At 44.8% G+C, this 20,357-nt stretch overlaps 3 protein-coding genes across 3 annotated transcripts; all 3 read left to right on the top strand.

Annotated features, from left to right (window-relative positions):
- The first annotated feature begins 2 nt into the window (after nt 1-2).
- Nucleotides 3-2,010, top strand: gpx9 (glutathione peroxidase 9). The gene is made up of 5 exons (XM_030339827.1): nt 3-55; nt 886-979; nt 1,230-1,360; nt 1,460-1,590; nt 1,688-2,010. Exons 1-5 carry the CDS (start codon nt 20-22, stop codon nt 1,743-1,745), a joined length of 450 nt encoding a protein of 149 aa, XP_030195687.1. The 5' UTR covers nt 3-19; the 3' UTR covers nt 1,746-2,010.
- A 370-nt stretch (nt 2,011-2,380) lies between these two features.
- On the top strand, nt 2,381-4,430 carry ndufb8 (NADH:ubiquinone oxidoreductase subunit B8). Its single transcript, XM_030339825.1, is given in 6 exon segments — nt 2,381-2,505; nt 2,744-2,785; nt 2,788-2,869; nt 3,053-3,152; nt 3,628-3,783; nt 4,278-4,430. Coding segments are annotated over 6 exon segments (564 nt in total). The 5' UTR covers nt 2,381-2,414; the 3' UTR covers nt 4,371-4,430.
- A 153-nt stretch (nt 4,431-4,583) lies between these two features.
- sec31b (SEC31 homolog B, COPII coat complex component) lies at nt 4,584-19,799 on the top strand. The gene is given in 32 exon segments (XM_030339823.1): nt 4,584-4,729; nt 5,387-5,495; nt 5,717-5,840; nt 6,023-6,218; nt 6,482-6,577; nt 6,681-6,689; nt 7,221-7,361; nt 8,074-8,216; nt 8,761-8,800; nt 8,802-8,849; nt 8,851-8,862; nt 9,187-9,228; nt 9,230-9,295; nt 9,297-9,350; nt 9,757-9,909; nt 10,673-10,715; nt 10,718-10,902; nt 11,152-11,226; nt 11,333-11,425; nt 11,564-11,672; nt 11,991-12,169; nt 12,614-12,740; nt 12,859-13,004; nt 13,442-13,615; nt 14,232-14,405; nt 14,815-15,016; nt 15,125-15,535; nt 16,601-16,659; nt 16,940-17,065; nt 17,277-17,396; nt 17,842-17,913; nt 18,431-19,799. Coding segments are annotated over 31 exon segments (3,678 nt in total). The 5' UTR covers nt 4,584-4,729; nt 5,387-5,416; the 3' UTR covers nt 18,611-19,799.
- The last annotated feature ends 558 nt before the right edge of the window (nt 19,800-20,357 follow it).

Raw genomic sequence — 20,357 nt, 5'->3', positions numbered from 1 at the left:
TGAATACATTATTCATTGGATGTCTGGAAGAATGGAATGTGACATTTCAATCATGGTAATGACTATAAAAACAGCGCACATAATAGCAATACAAATTTACAGGTAACAGATATGACTTACAGGTAATAGATAAGACGTACAATATTTTACTTAAGCATCACATAGAGTTTACCGAGGTGTCCTATCCCAATTTACTATAGGTGGTATATTCTTTGAAATTGATTGTAAGAATGAATACAGTGTTGTACTATTAAACAACTAACTGCAATTCTATAAAGGTTGAGGCTGTGGTTAATGAATTAATTTAATACATTTAACGTGTGTGTGTGTGTGTGTGTGTGTGTGTGTGTGTGTGTGTGTGTGTGTGTGTGGTGTGTGTGTGTGTGTGTGTGTGTGTGTGTGTGTGTGTGTGCGCGCGCGCATGGTTCCTGGGAGCCTGCGTATGGTGTGTGTTTATGCAGTCCTGTGGCCTATGTGTAGAAGAACAATTGAGCATAATGTCAGTAGTTCCCTTCTGCGTTGGGGAATAATGGAGTCAACCATGCTGACAAACTGCTGACCTAAGAGTTGTCTTTCAGTGAAGAAGGTGAGCAAACAGGGTGGCAAACTTTCTCCCCCACAACGAGCCGCACAAGCTCAAGAACCAACATGTGTGATAAATCCATCTATGATTTTATGGCAGAAAGCCTTGATGGCCAATCTGTACCACTCAGTAAATACAGGGGTAAGGTGCTTCTGATTGTCAACCTGGCCACTTTCTGAGGCTCGACAATAGAGGAGGTAATACTTCATAGATACAATCATAACACGATACATAAATGTGTGTTTGTGCATGTCTTGTTAATAACAAAATTGGCGTTGCTGCTACTTTTTCCTCTTCAACAGCACCACCGACTGAATGCACTGATGGATATGTTCGGGGGCCTCCACTTCACTGTTCTAGGGTTCTGCTGTAACCAATTTGGTCTCCAGTCGCCAGGCAAGGCAACATTAAGGCTTCCACTATTCCACTATATATATAAATATTAATAGTATGTCTTGGAAAAACGCAGTGGAACACTCTTATTCTTGAAACGCCATCTTCTAACGGTTTGAAAGAGGAAAACCATATGGCTTGAAATGACTACTGTGTGTAGAATACTGTCTCACAATATTTCACGTTATTTTGTCTTGTTCTTTCTTTACATCCTGTTTTATTTAGCATTTTGTATGTTTTCTTTATGCTGCAGAGGTGAACAGTGAAACACTAAATATACTTAAGTATGTGCGACCAGGAGGGGGATTCATACCCAAGTTCCCTGTGTTTGGGAAGGTAGAGGTGAATGGGTTAAGCGAAGAGCCACTTTTCACCTATCTCAAGGTAACGGGCAGTTTATTGGCTTATCCCTAATGCCCCATATATGGAAACAAAATATTGAATATCTACTCTGTCAAGTCTAACGTCTATTAATCCCTGCAGGACTCTTTGCCTTTTGTAAACCCTGTTATTGGAGACATAAAGAAATTCTACTGGTCACCTATCAGAGTCAATGACATTCGATGGAATTTTGAAAGGTTTCTAATCACTGCAGATGGTGTGCCATTCAGACGGTAAGAATAAGTTAATATTCAGATTTCAAAATAATGTGGTTGAGCACAAATACTATTCAAAATACATATAGACAGCCTTGGTTGTTTTCTCTTTCAGTTATGAACTTCACTGTCCTGTTTCAACGGTGGAAAGAGATATTGCTGAACTACTATAGTAGTAAATGTCTTAATTTTCCCAAAATGTGTGTTCAACATCAGTGGTAGAGTGACGATCCCTCTGTAAATGCAGACATGCACCTGAGCTGGATCTGATGGGGAGGAGCCTGACTCAGAGATTTAGTGCATTCACTCTGAGGACTGCTTCCCTTGGACCATTGGTGTTGAATTTGTTTATCGGCTCTCAATACAGCCATGTTGTAAATCAAACATAAATAAGTATGTGCTAAAATAGTACATGAATAAACAACCTTTATGCATCTATGTTGTTTGTATCCTCATTGACAATTTCAGGAAATCAGATAGTTTACACAAGTTCTACTTTGATTTGTTTCCTAGCATTAACTGAGAAGTTGTATACATTTTGTTCTAAATTCACATGTGCGAATGCATAATATAGGCCTAACCGATTTCTGATATAACAACATTTGAGAAATGTAGTGCTTCATACAACAAGCATTATTCTTCACCACAACTCTTGTGCATTACTCGGCATTTCTTCTGTTTGAATTATGGACCGACAGTTAATAAAGAATATTTTATATTCTTTATATATAATCAGCATTATACCTTTGCTTTTCGTAGGACCATCTGCCCCTTTTCGCGACCCATAGATTCACACGCACATGCGCGTTTCGTTTGTATCGCAAAGCAGCCAGTGTCAAGAAATGGCTGGTGTTGGCTTTCAGCGGTGGGTCCGGACCCTTTCAAAAGGGAAAATATCTGGTATTTCAGGGCTGCTGCCGGCATGTAGATCAGGTGAGATATTGACTTATTTTCCCATCAACATCGGAGCAATATACCTTAATAATTTACTTGCATTTTGAAGCACTTGCCCCGATGTCAACATAACCTTGACGGGCTATCAGAAGCTAGCGCTAGCAATACAAACCCAGTAACGTTTTACTGTCAGATATAACAAGATGGATCCAACCCATTGGTTAAGTTGTCATCTTATAGTCTTTGTAAATAACAACGATTTAATTGTGGTTTTCAGCCTCTGGAGTTTCGAAGGATATGCTACCTGGAGCATTCCCAAAAGTCCCGAGGAGATTGCCGCTGCAGCTAAGAAATACAACATTAGGGTTGAGGACTATAAACCAATAGCTGACAATGGCGAGGGGTACGTCTTTAAATCACAGACGTGTTTGCATTGGCCTTCTATAATCGGTTTTGGACTATAATGTGGCTATTGTGTTTTTAACGTGTATTTGGTCCCTTTCTGAACGTCATCACTTAACATGAGGATGAATGAATTGTTGAGATTGTTGCAACTAATCTAACGTTAGTTTGTATGTCTCTGTAGATACGGCGACTATCCTCAGTTGCCAGATAGATCTCAGCAAGATAGAGACCCAGCGTATCAATGGGACCATCCTGACCTGAGGAGGAACTGGAACGAGCCTGTAAGACTTGTAAAATGTATTGCTGTTCAAGTTCAACCAGTAATGGTTATGTTTCTTACTGGGCCTAGCAGTTGTGTTGGGTCAGAATAATTTTTTGACGGAATTTGTTGGAGTAGTCCTCATGTTAGTTTGACACCTAAATTGTTTAAGCTTATATGGCTGGAATTATGCTAGACTATCCATAAAGTGTAATAGTCATTTAAATGACTGGACAATATCAGATCCTCGCCTTAATTGTTAAATAGGGTTGTCCCGTTTTTGGTATCCTCCATATACATGGAATTTCACAATTGAACAACAACCTTGTTTGGCTTTATTTTATTATGCCAAAATGAATTCTGACATACTGTGGACTGTGTCAATGTGTTACTGAATTGTAATTTGGATAGTATAAGCATAGTGTCTGTTGATAGCTTGAGAGTTAATGTAACCTATACATGCATTAATTAATTTTTTTGTTCTGGATCATTTGCAGATGCACTGGGACTTTGACATGTTCATCAGGAACCGCGTTGACACCTCTCCCACTGTGGTTCCCTGGTCAACAATGTGCAAACAGCTCTTCGGGTTTGTTGGATTCATGCTGTTCATGTTCTACCTTGGGGACAAATTCCCAGCTTACCAACCAGTCGTAAGTACAGTTGAAATCATTCCATGTTCCTTTACCATACCCACGCATGCCATAATATATTGTGTTATTTCCTGGCTTTTAATATTATGGATGTATGGTAGGGAAGAAAAGGGGCAGAGGGAGCTTTTGTTAAGCTGAACATTTGTTTTTGGTTCAGCAATGCAATTAAAAGTACGCACCAGAAACATATTTTTTGGTTCATCATGAAGCATATTTGTACAATATATATACTTTTTAATGGAATTCAGTCACTTCATCTGACTTACTTGTTTCCACCCAGTGGGTATACCTTCAAATATACTGATTTTCTGAGCGAATCTGACCATAAACCATGCACATTAGGCTCGTATTGATAGGCTTAATCAGCGCACCAAAGCCATTTTTACCATGTTTTGTCAGAAAATCGTCTTTATATTATTATTATTATTATTATTATTATTATTATATTTATTATTATTATTAACTCTTTCGTATTGCAATCTTCTATCTTTCAGGGACCCAAACAATTCCCCTACAACAACCTGCACCTAGAGAGGGGTGGCAGCCCTGATGTGGAACCAGAAGAAGTCAAGAATTATGAAATATAATAATGAAGACCTTCGTGTGTATATGTACAATTTCTTCCATTAAAAATCTTAAACATTGTATCTTTTTGTGTTACATGTTTGAATAATAATTATAAACGAGGCAGCCTGTTTACAATTTTATTTTTACGTTCTGACAAAACCAGAAGTATTTCCACTCACATCAACTACGTGTTCATGACCTTTTTTTCAACCAAGTATTGGCGAATTGTTTTACCCATGTCGGCCACCGTAGCGAAGTGACAACACGGCAAATAATTGGGTGGATGTCGGTGGCTAAGCCGCTAGCATTTTTGCCTATCCAAGCTAGCTTTGTACATTTTCTGGTGATCAGGGTGCCATAACTGCATTTAAAGTCTTGAGTGAGTACATTGTTAATATCGAGCCTCCAATTCTGATTTGCAAGGGGTTATACGTAGGTATAACAAGGGGATGGATTGGTTAAATTCATTTCCTGCTAGCTAGCAGTAGGTCTGCTCAAAGTCTGGAGCTAACCGACTGTCAAAGTTTAAACTATCAGCTATCTTTCTGATCGTCACCAGAGCGAGATTAGAATGAGTGTCTGCTGAGGTTTAAAACCTTGCAATGGTTGACATCTTTGGGTAAAAATGTTCAGTCGTTATTTTTCTTATTTCGACTAACCTCAGTCGTCGTACGTGAGCTAACAGTGCTACATGAAGGGAGATGTGTCCAGCTTATCTGTGAATGAAAGGTCGCTACGGTTCACCTAATGCCACGCTAAATTCTCCTTCGAGTCGATTATATCACAGCATATTTATCAAAGATGGCGATTATAAAGGACCTGGCAGCAAGCTAATACATCATGTTAACAGTCGATTGATTATTAGCTATTTCATGCCCGTGTGTATAATGATGGAGACCAATCATTGCATTTAAAGGTGTATCAGATCCATTTATATCAAGGCAAAACATGAATATTAGTATAAATCATATTCCTAGCTAATGTATGTCGACGGAATAAGTTCCATTCGTTAACTGGTTTCTGTTTCACAATCCAGGGAATAGGAAGTGCTCGCCTGAAGAGGAAGATGAGGCTGAAGGAGATCCAGAGGACCGCCCACCAGGCTTGGAGCCCTGCTTCGCATCATCCCATCTACCTGGCCCTAGGTAATTAACTCGTCTTGTTTCCCTAAATGTTACATTTAATTCACTATAAAGCTTACTATCACTGTACCGTTTATACAGAAATATATCATAGCTGGTGTTTTTGTATTCAGAGTTTGTAGTGCCTATATATTATGTGTGTTATACGTAATAGTTGATTCGTTTGAAGGCAGCATATTTCTATATTTTTATTTTTTATTTTAATGTTTTTGGTTCATTTACAGGTACATCAGCACAGCAGCTTGATGCCTCTTTCAACACCACTGCAGCCCTTGAGATATTTGAGATGGATTTTGCTGATCCCTCACTAGACATGAAGCTAAAGGGTTCCTTGCCAACCACAAACAGGTGAACTACAGTATTTGGAGCATAGACACAAGCAATATGTGCACATAGACACAAACTTGGCAATTGTGCAACAGAATTATCTTAAATAGGCATAGTTTGAATCAAACTGTTGGCCTGTGGCAGTAATGTACAGTTGTTATGAATGGAGATTAAAGGATATCAAATACTTCTGTGTTCTTTAGGCTGCATAGTATCGTATGGGTGAATTTTGGATTGGGAGCAGATGGTACTGGAGGAAGACTGGTCAGTGGCAGTGAAAACGGTGCAATAACGGTCTATAACGTGGAAGCCATACTAGAATCTGCAGCAGACGCCGTAGTAGGACAATCAGACAAGCACACAGGCCCAGTGCGAGCACTGGACTTCAACCCCTTTCAGGTAATGATGCTGGCCGGGGCCTTGTACTCTTGTCTTCTATAGGAAGGTTTCAAGTGATGTTGCACACATTCCAAGCCGCCATCTTGGGGCTTTCTCACCATAATAATAATAATATTAGTTGTAGAATAGTAGCTTTGGTTATTCTGGAGGTTTTGGTCAAGAAGAGGGCTGGCTGGCTCTCGGCTGACCCTTGGCGGGCTGTCATGGCTCTGTATCCCACGCAGTTCATTATACAGGTATCTCTAAACACATCTCTCCTTCAGAGTAATCTCCTGGCGTCGGGGGCGAATGATTCAGAGATCTACATATGGGATCTGAACAACTTCAACAATCCTATGACGCCCGGAGCCAAGTCCCAGGTGATTATACATTAGAACCTGAGGCTGCTGACGTTATAAATAAAGTTCAGAACATCCTCAACAAGGCTTAAAGTTAAGCTGTTGTTCTCTGTTTTCCTTGTAGCTTATAGAGGTAAGAATGCTGGTCTCTGAGTTTTGTTTGTTTGAACAATTGTTTGTTTGTGGTGTGATGATGATCTTGGTTTGTTGGAGAATGCTAATGCCTTACTAATCTCAACTTTTGAGTGGTGTTGTCCAGCAAAAAGCTGAATTAATTTAAAGAATAAGTAATGTGGTATAAGCCAATGTTTAATATAGGATTTATTTCATGGGGTTATCTTTGAAACTGTGGAATTGATTTGGTGAGAAAAAAATGTGGTTTGATTATTACTGCTGAATTTTTCTTTTGAGTGCATGCGTTTGGATTTGCTGTGTATATTTCTGATTTAAGATTCAGTAGTATTGGCAATTGAGGATTCAAAAGATCTGGAAAAAAATGTAAATATACACAAATAAGTATAGTTACCTTTCCAAATACACACAAATCAATCATATATATATATATATATATATATATATATATATATATATACAGTTAATCAGTCTTGCATATTTCTCAGGCCCCCATGCATTAATCTCATCCCGTCTTCTCTCACGTCTCCAGCCTGCGGAAGACATCAGCGTTGTCTCATGGAACAGGCAGGTGCAACACATCCTGGCCTCTGCCAACCCCAGTGGGAAAGCCGTTGTCTGGGACCTGCGAAAGAATGAGCCCATCATAAAGATCAGCGACCACAGCAACAGGGTGTGTGGTAAAATGCAAATGTCTCTTGCTGTTTATACAAACACTGACCTAATGTTAGTGTTTGATCATAGTCAAATACCCACTTAAAGCTACATTACGTCAAACATTTGGGTATAATAATATAATTGCGTTTTTTATATAGTAATGTGCATCTAATGTGGAATTACTAGATGCTTTTCTATTCCAATTACCCCAAATAATAATAATCTGTCAGTTATTTTAACAAATTTGACCTTCCCCGAGTCCGTCCATTGCGGAGACCAGGCTGTGGGCTGATTTTTATTATATCTGAACCAGGCTGGTTTTGCCTGGGAAAAGGAAGGAAGTGACTAAATCTAAATACAAATAATGGCGCAAATTTTTTAATTTTATGAAGGATTATAAACATCATTATTTTATGATTATTATTATCTGAATCCACTGAGCTGCACTGCAGTACTATGAATGCACGAGTTTGAGCAGGCTGCAGTTCACGTACCAGCCAAAGGGGCCAGTAGTGAGAATGAATTTATGATTCTTACTCATAGTACCTTTTTAAAGCTGTGTAGGATTGAGTGACATCCAGTGTAACAGACTTGGCAGATACTCAACCTCAACGCTAGATGCCACTAATCCTACACACTGCACCTTTAAGTCGATTCTGTGACAGGCAAATGGTTGTAGGTGTTTTTATCCAACATTGTTCGTCTTGTGTGTTGTGTGGTTGCTACAGATGCACTGCTCAGGAATGCTGTGGCACCCTGAGGTGGCCACCCAATTGGTCCTGGCCTCGGAAGACGACCGCATGCCTGTCATCCAGATGTGGGACCTGCGTTTCGCTACCTCCCCTCTCAAAGTCCTGGAGAACCACACAAGGTAGCTCTTTAGCATGTTGCCGTGCCGACCACTGAAGGGCATTTACATATACATTTAGGACATTTAGCAGACGCTTTTATACAAATTGACTTGCAGTAAGTACATTTGTCAGAAGAAAGAGAAACAACAATATATCACTGTCAGTACAGTAAAGATGTTGACCAGAATATGCATTGTGATGTGGCATGCAACAGACTGATGTGAAATGAAGATATAATTGGATTTCTTCTCACCTTCTTCTTGACAGTGATTTTAGTTCTAAATATAACATTTCCCTGCCTGTTAAATATCTCTTATTTAATTGTGTATCACAGTACCTCTACAAACTAGCTCTATTTGGCCTACCAGTTCACTAGTAACTAGACTTTGTGTTCCATAGACTAATGTGTTTTATTATTGGTAAAACGTTCTAGACACACCACTCTTAATGTTGGTTAAACAGTTAACTCATCAACAGTCACTCTGTGTTGTTATTGTGCATCATTGTACTAACACTTCACACAGATATTACCTGATCCTATCATGCAATGTGTGTTTTTTATAGGGGAATCCTGTCCATTTCATGGAGCCAGGCTGACCCAGAAACTCTTGCTGAGCAGCGCAAAGGACAACCGTATCCTGTGCTGGAACCCACAACACAGGAGAGGTGGGCGGGAGCTAGCACGCCGAAGCATCCATCCATGCCATGCAATATTTTTCCTCAAGCTCATGATAATTAGGGTTCTATTGCTCTGAGCCTATGGGCTTAGCTATAAGCAAGCGTTCACATGTGTGAGAGATGCATGTGTCACGCAAAGCCGGTTGGAGTTCAGCATGTTTATCTACTAATTAATCATCAATTTCAAACTGCTCCATCTGTCTGTTTCTTCCAACAGAGGCATGCCAACTGCTTTTGCAGCCCCCCTCTCTCTGCTACATTTACATCATTACTAATATCACTGTGAGCCCTAACGCCCCTCTCTGGCTCCAGGTCATCTACGAGCTGCCCACCATCAACCAGTGGTGCTTCGATTGTCCAGTGGTGTCCCAGGAACCCGGCGCTGCTCTCCACCGCATCCTTCGACGGCAAGATCAGCGTTCTACTCTGTGATGGGCGGAAGCCTGGAAGGCCAGCAGCAGAGCTCCGTGGATAAGGTATCCTCCTCCTCCTCCTCCTCCTCCTCCTCCTCCTCCTTCTGCTGTCTCCTCTTTATCTACGTGGACAACATACTCTACAGGGGAACTAAAGGATGTGTTAACCGGCAATAGTGATGATCAACACTGAGTGATTAATTAAGGATTACGACTTTGCTATGCATCAGTTTGTCTTTGCTCTTTGTGGGGGTCGGGTGAGTGGGTGATCAAAGGCTACACAAATACGTAAAAATAGGGTATTTAGGGATAAGGCTTCTTGATCAAGGATACCTAAAGCGTGCTGCAGACATATGGCGGGCGAACGTAGACTGAACCATTCCGGAGGCTCCACACCCTAGCCACCAGTTCTATGGACGTCCTTAATGTATATATGTTGAATGTGTTTGTGGGCGTTGACCTCCTCCAGATCTCCTCCTCGTTCGACAACATGGATCCCTTCGGCATGGGCCAGACCCTCCCTCCCCTACAGGTGCCCCAGCCCACGGCCCAGACCACCATCGTCCCCCCGCTCAAGAAGCCTCCCAAGTGGGTGCGGAGGCCGGTGGGGGCGTCTTTCGCGGTGAGTGCCCCGCAACGCCCCTGCTTCGCCCCTTCTTACCCTTCGTCACCACCCCTGAATCTAAATGAAGATGCTCCTTTTGATTCCCCGTCTGCAAGTCTCTGTCGCAGGGTCGAAAATGTACTTGAAGGATTTGGTTTTGTGTTGCCGGAGTGGAAAACTCTTAACAGCCCAGTAGGGCTAGACAATATATCTAATTTTTATCGCGATGACGATATTGGTGTCCCACGATGACACGTCGTGTTCTCGTGATATTTTCGCGATATTTTTTTTTAAATAATGCATCCGCAAAAAAAAATGAAAACCAAAAAAGAAACGAGCCCCGCCCATGCAGTATACGCCTCTACCTCCGCTGCAAAGCAAACCAAGCGCTCCCTGTACACCTGTCTGCGACTGCGTGAGTCCATCCTGCACACAGCGGCGCGAAGCCTGAAAAAGGGGGGGGGGGCGTGGCCTGGCGGCAATTTGCCGCTGAGCACAGTGTGTGGCTCCTACCACTAGGGGGTGGGAGAAATTCGAAAGATTTTTTTTTTCAATGAACAATCGTGGTAAATAATCGTGATATCAATATTTATCAAAATAATCGTGATAATCATTTTGGCAATAATCGTGCAGCCCTACAGCCCAGCACTTGTTCTAATAGGTCATCCTGTGGTCCAATGGTTGCCACCTGCAAAATGTTCAAATCCATCCGCCATTGGCTGGGTCTCTGGGTTGTTAACGTTGGACCCCCCCCCCCCCCCCCCCCGTGTCTTTCCCCCAGTTCGGCGGTAAGCTGGTGACCTTCGAGAACCCCCCGCCGGCCCCGGCCAGAGCCCGCAGCCCGTCCCGCGGCAGGTGTTCGTGAGCCAGGTGACCACGGAGACAGAGTTCCTGCAGCGCAGCCGGGAGCTGCAGGCGGCCCTGCAGGCCGGGACCTTCGTCCACTACTGCCAGGCCAAGATCCAGAGCGCCCCCTGCGACGCCGAGCAGGACATCTGGAAGTTCCTCATGGTGGGCCTCCTATGTAGTACAATGTGTTACAGTGTGTTACTATGTATTACCATGTAGTACAGTGTGTTACAATCTGTTACTGTATTACAGTGTTACAATGTGTCGCAGTGCATTACAATGTGTTAATTTTTATTACAGTGTGATGCAATGTGTTGCAAGTTGTTAGTGTATTTCAACTTATAGGTCGTAAGACAGTCTTCTAACAAGATGGGTGAATTTTTGTGTGTTTCGTCCTTTTGAAATGCACAGGTGAACTTTGAAGACGAGGCTCGTGTTAAATTCTTGAGACTTCTGGGCTTTAGCAAAGATGAATTGGAGCGAAAGGTAGGAAGACGTTTTTGGGGTTTTGTGTTCATATTGATCTTCATAATCGATGCAGAACTTTTAATCGGTGTTAACGTTAACTATCAACGTTTGACTATGTTTGAAGATTTCAAAATGCCTGGGGAAGAACTTCCAGCCCAATGGACACGGAGTGGACGCTAAGGATTTGGCTGAAAAGATGCAGCTGCTCTCCACGGAGGTATGTAGCCCACCATGCATGAAGTCTGGTATGCGTCCCGCTGTTGTCCCCTGCTTTAAGCCGAGTCCCTCCGCCTCAGCCGGCCTCTGAAGACTCAACAGTGTGATGTAATGTGAACGTCGACGGTTGTTTTTCCAGAGGGCGGATGAAGCGGGCGCTGTATCCGACACCGGCTCCACATCGCCCACAGACTTCTTCAGCCAGATCCCTCAGGACAAACCCAGCTTCCAGATCCCAATTTCATCTGGTGAGTACAATGGCTTCCCATCTTTCTTTGTTTTCCTTTCTTTCTCTCTGACTTTGTTTCATTCTTCTTTCTTTTTCTCTCTTGGTTTGGGCTTTATCTTTGACCATCTCTCTCTTTTTTCTCTTTCTTTGTTTCCTTCTTTCTGTGTTTCTTTCTGTTTGTTTGTTTGTTTGTTTGTTTGTTTCATTCTGTCTGTCTGTCTGTCTGTCTGTCTGTCTGTCTGTCTGTCTGTCTGTCTGTCTGTCTGTCTGTCTGTCTGTCTTTCATTGCTGTTTCCTCCTCTTCCTCCCCCTTGCTCACCACTCCTCCCCCTCTCAGACACTGACGGGCTGATCAGCCAGGCGCTGCTGGTGGGGAACTTCGAGGGCGCGGTGGACCTGTGTCTGAACGACGGCCGCTACGCCGAGGCCATCCTGCTGTCCATCAGCGGCGGGGAGGAGCTGCTGAAGAAGACCCAGCAGAGATACCTGGACACGCAGAAGAACAGCATCTCCATGGTGAGGCCACCAAGCCACAGCCATTGCTAATAGTGCCATGCACGCCCCATCAGCCTGTTGCTGCGATACGTCAACGTGCGATCCAATGGCCAATGCAGTGTCTGTGTATAGTGTCTCTGGTCATAGCCCCTCATATGCATGGTCTTCATGCTCAATATTTAAGAATGATGTCCCCCCATTCATGGTTTACGCCTTGCAGTAGGAAGCGACAGAATAACTTGTCAGGACCGGTGCCCCAGGTCTTGGGTTAGGCTGTATATTTTATCATTTGTCATTTAAATATTTCCACAAGTCGTATAGGGTTTAAAAAACGTGTAGCAAAAATGAATATGCTACAAACAATCCATCCATCAATCAACACTCACTTCTTATTCTCCCCAACACTAGCTAGCGTTGCTGTCCTTTCAGGAGCTACCGAGACACTGACCTTTCCCCCCACTGCAGCTCATCTCGTCGGTGGTCACCCAGAACTGGAGGGACATTGTGCAGAGCTGTGAGCTGGACAACTGGAAGGAGGCTCTGGCCGCTCTGCTGACCTACGCCCACCCTGAGGAGTTTGCCCCCCTGTGTGGTAAGCTTGTCATGTGATTTTAAGTACAGAGCACCAAGTTCACCAAGTTTCCTTGATTCCTCCTCGTGTCTCTCTTTGTGTTTAACACCTTCCCTGTACTTTCATGTGAACCCATCAGACACGCTGGGCGGGCGTCTGGAGACGGAGGGGACGGAGAAGCGCTCCCTGCAGGCCTGCCTCTGCTACATCTGCTCCGGGAACCTGGAGAAGCTGGTGGAGTGCTGGGCCGTGCAGAGGGACTGCTCCTCCCCACTCGTCCTGGAGGTACGGCGAATCAAACGCCCCTTCTTCATATGTTTGATACACAAAGCAAATTAATGCAATAGCTTCTTCTTCTGTTGTTCTAACAAATAACTACAATCACTTCTTCTTCTGTTGTTCTACTGACTGATAGGCTTACTCACGATCACAATACTGTTATAACAGAGATTAATACAATGACATTGCGTCTAGGTCCTCCGAATTAAGCTAGACGATGCCAAACTGCCACAAACCATGTGCAAACTATTAAACGCCAAACAGCATGCGTGATGAATCAAAATAATATAATATCGATCTTCCGACCCACCCCTATTTGTTTTCGGCCGGGGCCAATGTCATATGAGGAGGCTTTGGTCAAAAGCATCCCCCAAATGGCTAATCATATACATGGCTGAAGTTCTGAGCCTTAGGCTAAAAGCCGTATCCCCTGAATGACGCAGGATCTGGTGGAGAAGGTGATGATCCTGCGCAAGTCCATCGAGCGCCTGCGCAACAGCGAGGTGCCCCTGCAGAGCCCCACCCTGGCCGAGAAGCTCACCTGCTACGCCGGCCTCCTGGCGGCCGAGGGCAGCCTGGCCACCGCCATGACCTACCTGCCCGACAACTCCGATCAGGTCAGTGGAACGGGGCTTTGGTCTTTAGTCTCGATGCGTCCCCACACCCCTCATACACACTCATTGTAAGTCGTACGTCCTGGCAGGAAATGTACACACTTATTATATGTTGTACGTCAATGTACGTGCGTACATGATTGGTGTTATCAGCGAAACCTGTATTTTTCTTATGAAGAGGCCCCTTGTGAAAGTGTGTATAAAACCTAACATACCCTGCATTCCAATACCCATACTACCATACTATTTAGTATGTCTGGAAAATACAGTATGCCAAAAATACTAGACTGTTCTACCACATCCGATAGTATGCATTTCGCAGAATGCAAGGCAACAAGGCTTGCATAGCAGGCATGGCTTGCATTCTTGCCAATCCTCAGGAGATACGACTGAGCCTGTGGAATACGATGGCTGGCCCTACAGGTGATCTTATCAGGGAAATCACCTGCTAAATGTCCCGTTTGTATACATACTGTGTGCAACAGTACGTGCTTAATGGTAGTGCAGTATGTGCGAAGTAAAAGGAAAAAGTATGCGGTTTGGAACGCAGCCATGGCCTCTCACGCAGTACGGAGAGAGATCGGCTGATGGCGCCCTGTGTGTCTTCTTGTCCCCCCAGCCAGGGGTGGTGTCGCTGAGGGAGCGGCTGTTCCACGCCCAGGCGGAGCCTCCCGCTGCCCCGGCGCCCGGCCCCGACCCCGCCCGGGCCGCCGCCCCTTACAGCAGAGTGGGCGTGGCCACCGCCAAGCCGGCCCCCGCCCCCCAAGCTCCGGCGCAGAACGCACAGATCATGGTACCCGCCGGCGCCTGGGGTTCATTGTTATGAGGCTGATGATTATCATCGTCTCCTTCATGATGTGAATTTAAAATATGAAAATATACATGAGTCGAAAATATGAAGCTGATGAGGGTAAGTTGAAACAAGAATATTATTTTTGTAATATTATCTAGAGGCAATACACATTGTCTTTAGAAATCTAAACTTTGTAATATATGGTTAATTAATAGCATATATAGTGATATTATGTTCAGACGAGTCTAAATATTTGAAACCGATAAAATAAATGAATTGTATGTTATTTTGGTAATATTATCACCAGACGATGTGTGAAACGGTTCTGCCTCCCTCTGCTCCCGTCCGTCCCTGACCTCCACTATAATGACTCCTCCGCGTCCCCTGTGTGCTGCCCTCGCCCCTCTAGAGCCAGTACCAGCCCGTCCCCCCGGCCCATCAGATGGTTCCGGGTGGGCAGCGCCCCATGCCGGCGCTGTTCACCCCCCACGCCCCCGGCCCCAACCCCGTGCCCGGCCAGCCCCCCAGCGGCCACATGATGAGGCCCAGCGCGCCACGCCCGCCCGCCCCCACGCGGCCGTCCTACCCCCAGCATCCCGCTCCAGGATCAGGTTCGCCTCGACGTTCATTCATTCACGTGTGTGTTTAGTCTCTGGTTGTGTGACCGCTGGTCCGTGACGCGTTCCCTCTCCCGGGGTCTGATGTGCGTTCCCCCCCAGGGTTCCCCGCTGCCCACCAGCCCTTCCAGCCCTTCCAGCCTCAGCCCATGCACATGGCCCCGCGCCCCGCCTTCCCTCCGCCGGGGCCCTCCATGCCCGCCGCCGGCCTGTCAGGCCCCCCGCTGCCATCCTCGTCGTCCGCTCCCGGGGGCCTAGGCTCCATGCCCACCCCGGGCCTGCCGCCCATGGGCTTCATGCCCTCCTCCTCCATGCCCAGCGCTCACTCCCAGGGGCACTTCCCCAGCATGTACGCCCCCGGGCACGGGCACGGCCAGGGGCATCCTCCGCCACCCATGGCCGGGGCCCCGTACCCCCCACTCAGCCCCGGGTACCCGCCCGGGGGACCCGGAGCCCCCGCTGTGAGGCCCTTCTCTCCAGCAGTCAAAGCTCCTCCTCCTCCTCCCCCTACAGGTAACCACCCCCCCCCCTGCCAGACATGCCCACATGCTGCGTGATGATGCAGTGTTGTTGAGCCTGACAGTGGTCGCCGGTGGGTGGGTTAATGTGTGCCCCTGGCGGGTCATTCTTTTCATTGAGATGCCCTTTACTTTCAGGGTTCTTCCCTTGGCTGGGTCCCCAGTCTGGTGATCAAGGTGACAGGGTTAGAGGTGGATGCGGGCTGGTAGAGATGTGTGTAACGAGTGCTTGCTTCCCACAGCCCGATAGCATGTAGGAACACGAGTGTTGGCATGATGAACGGGAACACACTGTTTAATTTTGCAGTGGCCCCGTGATTATATAGTGCAGATTTTCCGGTTTACGCAGTGTAACGGACTTCGTCAGACTGAGCGAATCCAAACTGTAGGGATGCATTCAGAACTTTTGTAACCGTTAGGAAAACAGTGTTTCCATTGTCAGAGGTTTAATTTGCGTATGTAGGTCAGAAGTCACGTTCATTTGATTATGAAACAGGATAACTAATGTCTTCCCACTCTTCTCTCGCCAGTCAAAATAAGGAAAATGCCATGGAAAGAATTTCAGTATTTACTTAAAAGAGATTTTATTAGGAGAAATCTGGTCACTTTTCACAATTTCTGAGTCCCAAAATGCACATTTGGGTAACGGAGACACATGCATGAGCTTTCCCTAACCTGAGGTGGCCTGTATTGTTCAGGAGCTTTAGAAATGAGTCACGCTGCCTTTTGTCGGAACACAGATGGGCAAATGTCACTGGTTGGACAATAGGGCAGTGAAAGACACCACACGCGTCAAAGCCTGCTCAGTGACAGTTGAACGAATGAAGAGATAATGCTTACCCCGTTTGCAGTTCCATTATTTCCTGGGCGAGTTTTTCCTAGCGCTACGTTCATTTGTTTGATTCCTTTTTAATTGCATTAAGAAGCTTCCTTTATTGGCCTGAAAAGGTATGTTTTCCTGCTTGTTTGTGGCTATGGGATGAAGGGGCTTTTGTTTTCTTTTGGGGGGGGAAGAAGCGTGGTCAAGACTGTTTCTAACTGTAAGCATGCTCCGTTTTAGGGGGTCAAGATGGCTGGAATGACCCTCCTGCAGTGCGCGGTGGACCCAGGAAGAAGAAGGTACTTGTTCATGTAATTTTATTCTTTCTGTGCCCTGTGTAAGCGTTCACCATGAAGTGTGAAAGTAGACGCAGCAAAGCACTTTTTTGACACTTAAATCATGTCAACTGGATATTACCTAGTGGTCTGACATAAAAATACCACAAACAATCAAAGTTTTAGGGCTCGAGTTCAGGGGGCTGTTATAATAGATGGCTTGTAAGGCCCTTTGTGACTAATTGTTATTAAGGACTCTACAGATAAAATGTACTTGACTTGACTGTTCTTTCCCCGTACTAAGGTCCCTGATAACTACACTCCTCCGACCCCCATCACGGCCCCTGTGATGGGCTTCCAAGGGGATGCTGGTCAGCACCACGACCACGCCCAAGTCCCTCCAGGGGCCCCACAGGAGCCCAGTGTTCAGGTGGGCGTCCTAAAACCATACCGAGACTTGTCACCACATCTCCCCTGTCTAAATTGATTAGCAGATGAATCACATCTATAGGTCAATTTAACAGAATAAGATGAAATAAAAATAAATAACTGGAGTGATAGTAAGATGGAAAATAAGTTTGAACAAAACAAATGACGTAGTGAAAAAGTGAAGCAATTGTACCTCCTCCACCCTCCTACAGCTCCTCCAGCAGCTGCCGGCCGAGCGAGTGGAACAAAGGGAGATCCCGGCCGAGCACATGATCCTCAAGAGCACCTTTGACAGCCTAGTGCAGCGATGCCAACTGGCTGCTGCAGACCCCGTAAGCCCCGCCTCCCCTATACCGACAGCAGTTTGGACCAATGGCAATGGGGCTTGTACATCAGAATGCATCATGGGATTTCTTTGGTCTCTATGCTAGATACTCCACCTTATCGAGAGAGAGTTTTGGGTTCTGTAACGTCCAAAATGTAGTCAATATGCATAATCTAGGCTTATAAAAACTTTATTGCCACATCTTGCATGAGAAAAGCTGTGGCAGTTTCCAACATTGTCTTCCTTTAAATAATTGTATGATTTAATTACTAAACAATGACCCTGGAAACATTACTTACAACACACCCTACCCAACATTTCAAAGCTCCTATGCTTCCAAAATGGAGACGGCCAGTGAGAAGGGATGTTGTGTACAAAAGCCCTATGAGAGTTGACTTTTCGAGAGCTTTGTTAGAGTCTAATGAGAACAATGTCTTTTGTTCTTTTGGCAGCAAACCAAAAGGAAACTGGAGGATGCGGCCAAGCGACTGGGATACCTGTATGACAAGCTGAGAGAGCAGTCGGTGAGAGGTCACACGCAGCACATGTTCTACCGCACCGGCAATGACCCTGAAACGTTGCACTTATGCAACTGAATACATACCATTTCTGCCCTTGGTTCTACCTTGGAGTGTCCAGTTATTGTAATTACTTCTTTTGATATTTATTCATAACTATTTTGCAGACCCTTTTATACAAAGTAACCTGCAGCTGATTCAGACCCTTGTCATTAAGGAGTCGGGAGGAAAGGTGTTTCGGGTCTTTTTCTTGGATAGCTACAGGTTAGACTACGGACATTGGGGATCAAAACCTTTTTGTGGTTTTCAGGCGGAACAACCCTTGCCGTTACACTATCCCATCCCCTAGGTTCTTATTCACAGTCGTTCCCTGTTAGACGCTCGCTCCAAGTGTAAAACACCAGCAGGTCTCTCCCATTCCACGGTCGCTCGCTCGCTCCTCATCATGCCGGCGCCGCTGCCATGTTTCTCCCTGTTGTTGCTTACTTTCTCTCATACCCCCCCCCCCCCCTCCCTGGCCCAGCTCTCCCCCAGCATCCTGGGCGGCCTGCACGAGATCAGCCGCTGCGTGGGGGGGCAGAACTACCAGCGCGGCCTGGAGGTCCACACTCAGGTGGTGGGCAGCAGCAACTTCAGCGAGATCTCCGCCTTCATGCCCATCCTCAAGGTGGTCATGACCATCGCCAACAAGCTGGGGGTCTGACCGTCCCGGCCTGCTGGGCGCGGGGGGGGGGGGGGACACCGACACACACTCTCGCTCCGAAAAAGGGAGGGCGTTAAAGATGGTATTTGTTATATAAATATATATATTAATATTTATTTCTTCTCTTTTGTGCTCATGATGGATGTGGTTTTTGGTTGTTTGGAGAATGGGTAAAGGATGTGCCGAGAGTTTAAAGATGAGGTAAGGTCGCAACCGTGGTCCATATTTCTACATTGAGATGAATGGTCGTTGTTTGGCGGGGGTTCAATCCTTAAAATGGTTAGTCGTCGTAACTTAATCGGCTGGTAAATATGTACTTAGAATGCAAAGATGCCCCGACGTTGTGATTAATGCTGTAGCTAGACACGCAGCACAGTGAAATAGTCCTCTTATTTCAGGTTCCCGTTAGCCACTTCAAGTTTTAAACAGACGATTAAAATAAAACAGGACATCACTCCGACGGAAGAAAGCACTCGGAACCGCGAACACATAGAAATCCAGACCCTTTGACCTGGAAGGAATGTCCTGAAATAATGACTGTATGTACCATAGTACCCTAGCCTCTCCCACTTAAAGCGTTGTGCCATTTGATGATTCTTGGGCCAAAGCACTGAACAGAATGTCATTTCAAACAATGTTGGTCTACTCGCTGGATAGTTTAGTTTCTTTGTCTTCAATTTTGTCATTTTGTGCTTGTGAGAGTTTAGGCATTTCCCTCGGAAACCTCTGTCCGTGATCATGCCCGTCTTCACCTGTGTACCTTCAGCTCCTGAGAGAACCGGGCAGCTCACCGATGTTGGTTCATAGATACATTTTCTATTGAATTGATCAATTTCCTCAACCACTGCTTTTGCAGTGTCTGTTGCGTTGTCTAATGTATCCTATAGGCTGCCCTCCATTACAAAATGATTATATTTTTTGTTTTAAAACCATTGGTTGATTTGTCTGAAAAAAAATGAACGTAGTGAGTGCTGCAATAGAGGACAAACTGTATGGAAAATGGCTGGTGTGTTGTCATTTGATGGCGGTTCAACAAAGCTGGAGAGAATGTGTATATTATTGCAACAGAAGGCATTGAAGTGCCTCAGTGCTCATTTTGGTTGCACCGATATTTCTACAATCCATGTTGCTTTATGGTTTTATGTATTTTTCAAATAAACTAAAAATAAATAAATAAATTCAAAACAGACAAATTTGATGACTTTGCTTCCGTTCTGGAAATGTCTGAGATAAAGTATTTACTAGTAGTTAAGATGTCAGAATGCCAATGATCTCAGGAACCTTTTGTATTATTATAATGTCGATTTCGATTACACTTGATAAAAATTGCTTTAAGTTGGGCTTTTCTAATTATTATAAACACTACTTAGAACTACGATTATATACCGTTTAACGTCAGCGCCAGTGCAATGCGGCTGTGTATTGCAGACTGCAGCCAAGTCCCGCCCTTAGGATGTTGTATGCTACATTTCCTGTTGGCTTACCTTGGTGGGGGTACGACTATTTATCCAATATAATAATACCGGTATGTTAATATGTACTGCTTGACTGCTATCTGAAGTGAAAAACCAGAAAAGTGAACAGTAGGAAAACAAATGCTTTGAAATGGTATTCTAAATATTTGATGTTTTATATGCAAATATATATTCTGTCAAAACCAATACACTCTGCACACTTTTGTGCAAAGCGTCAAGTCAATTCAACCATGAAGATGCAACCTAAAAAATAGAAGAATCATGAGAGAACC

Source organism: Gadus morhua, chromosome 18 (genome assembly GCF_902167405.1).
Source record: "Gadus morhua chromosome 18, gadMor3.0, whole genome shotgun sequence".
Taxonomy (NCBI): Eukaryota; Metazoa; Chordata; class Actinopteri; order Gadiformes; family Gadidae; genus Gadus; species Gadus morhua.
Note: the sequence above shows the minus strand (reverse complement) of the source record. Positions and strands in the feature narration are given on the sequence as shown.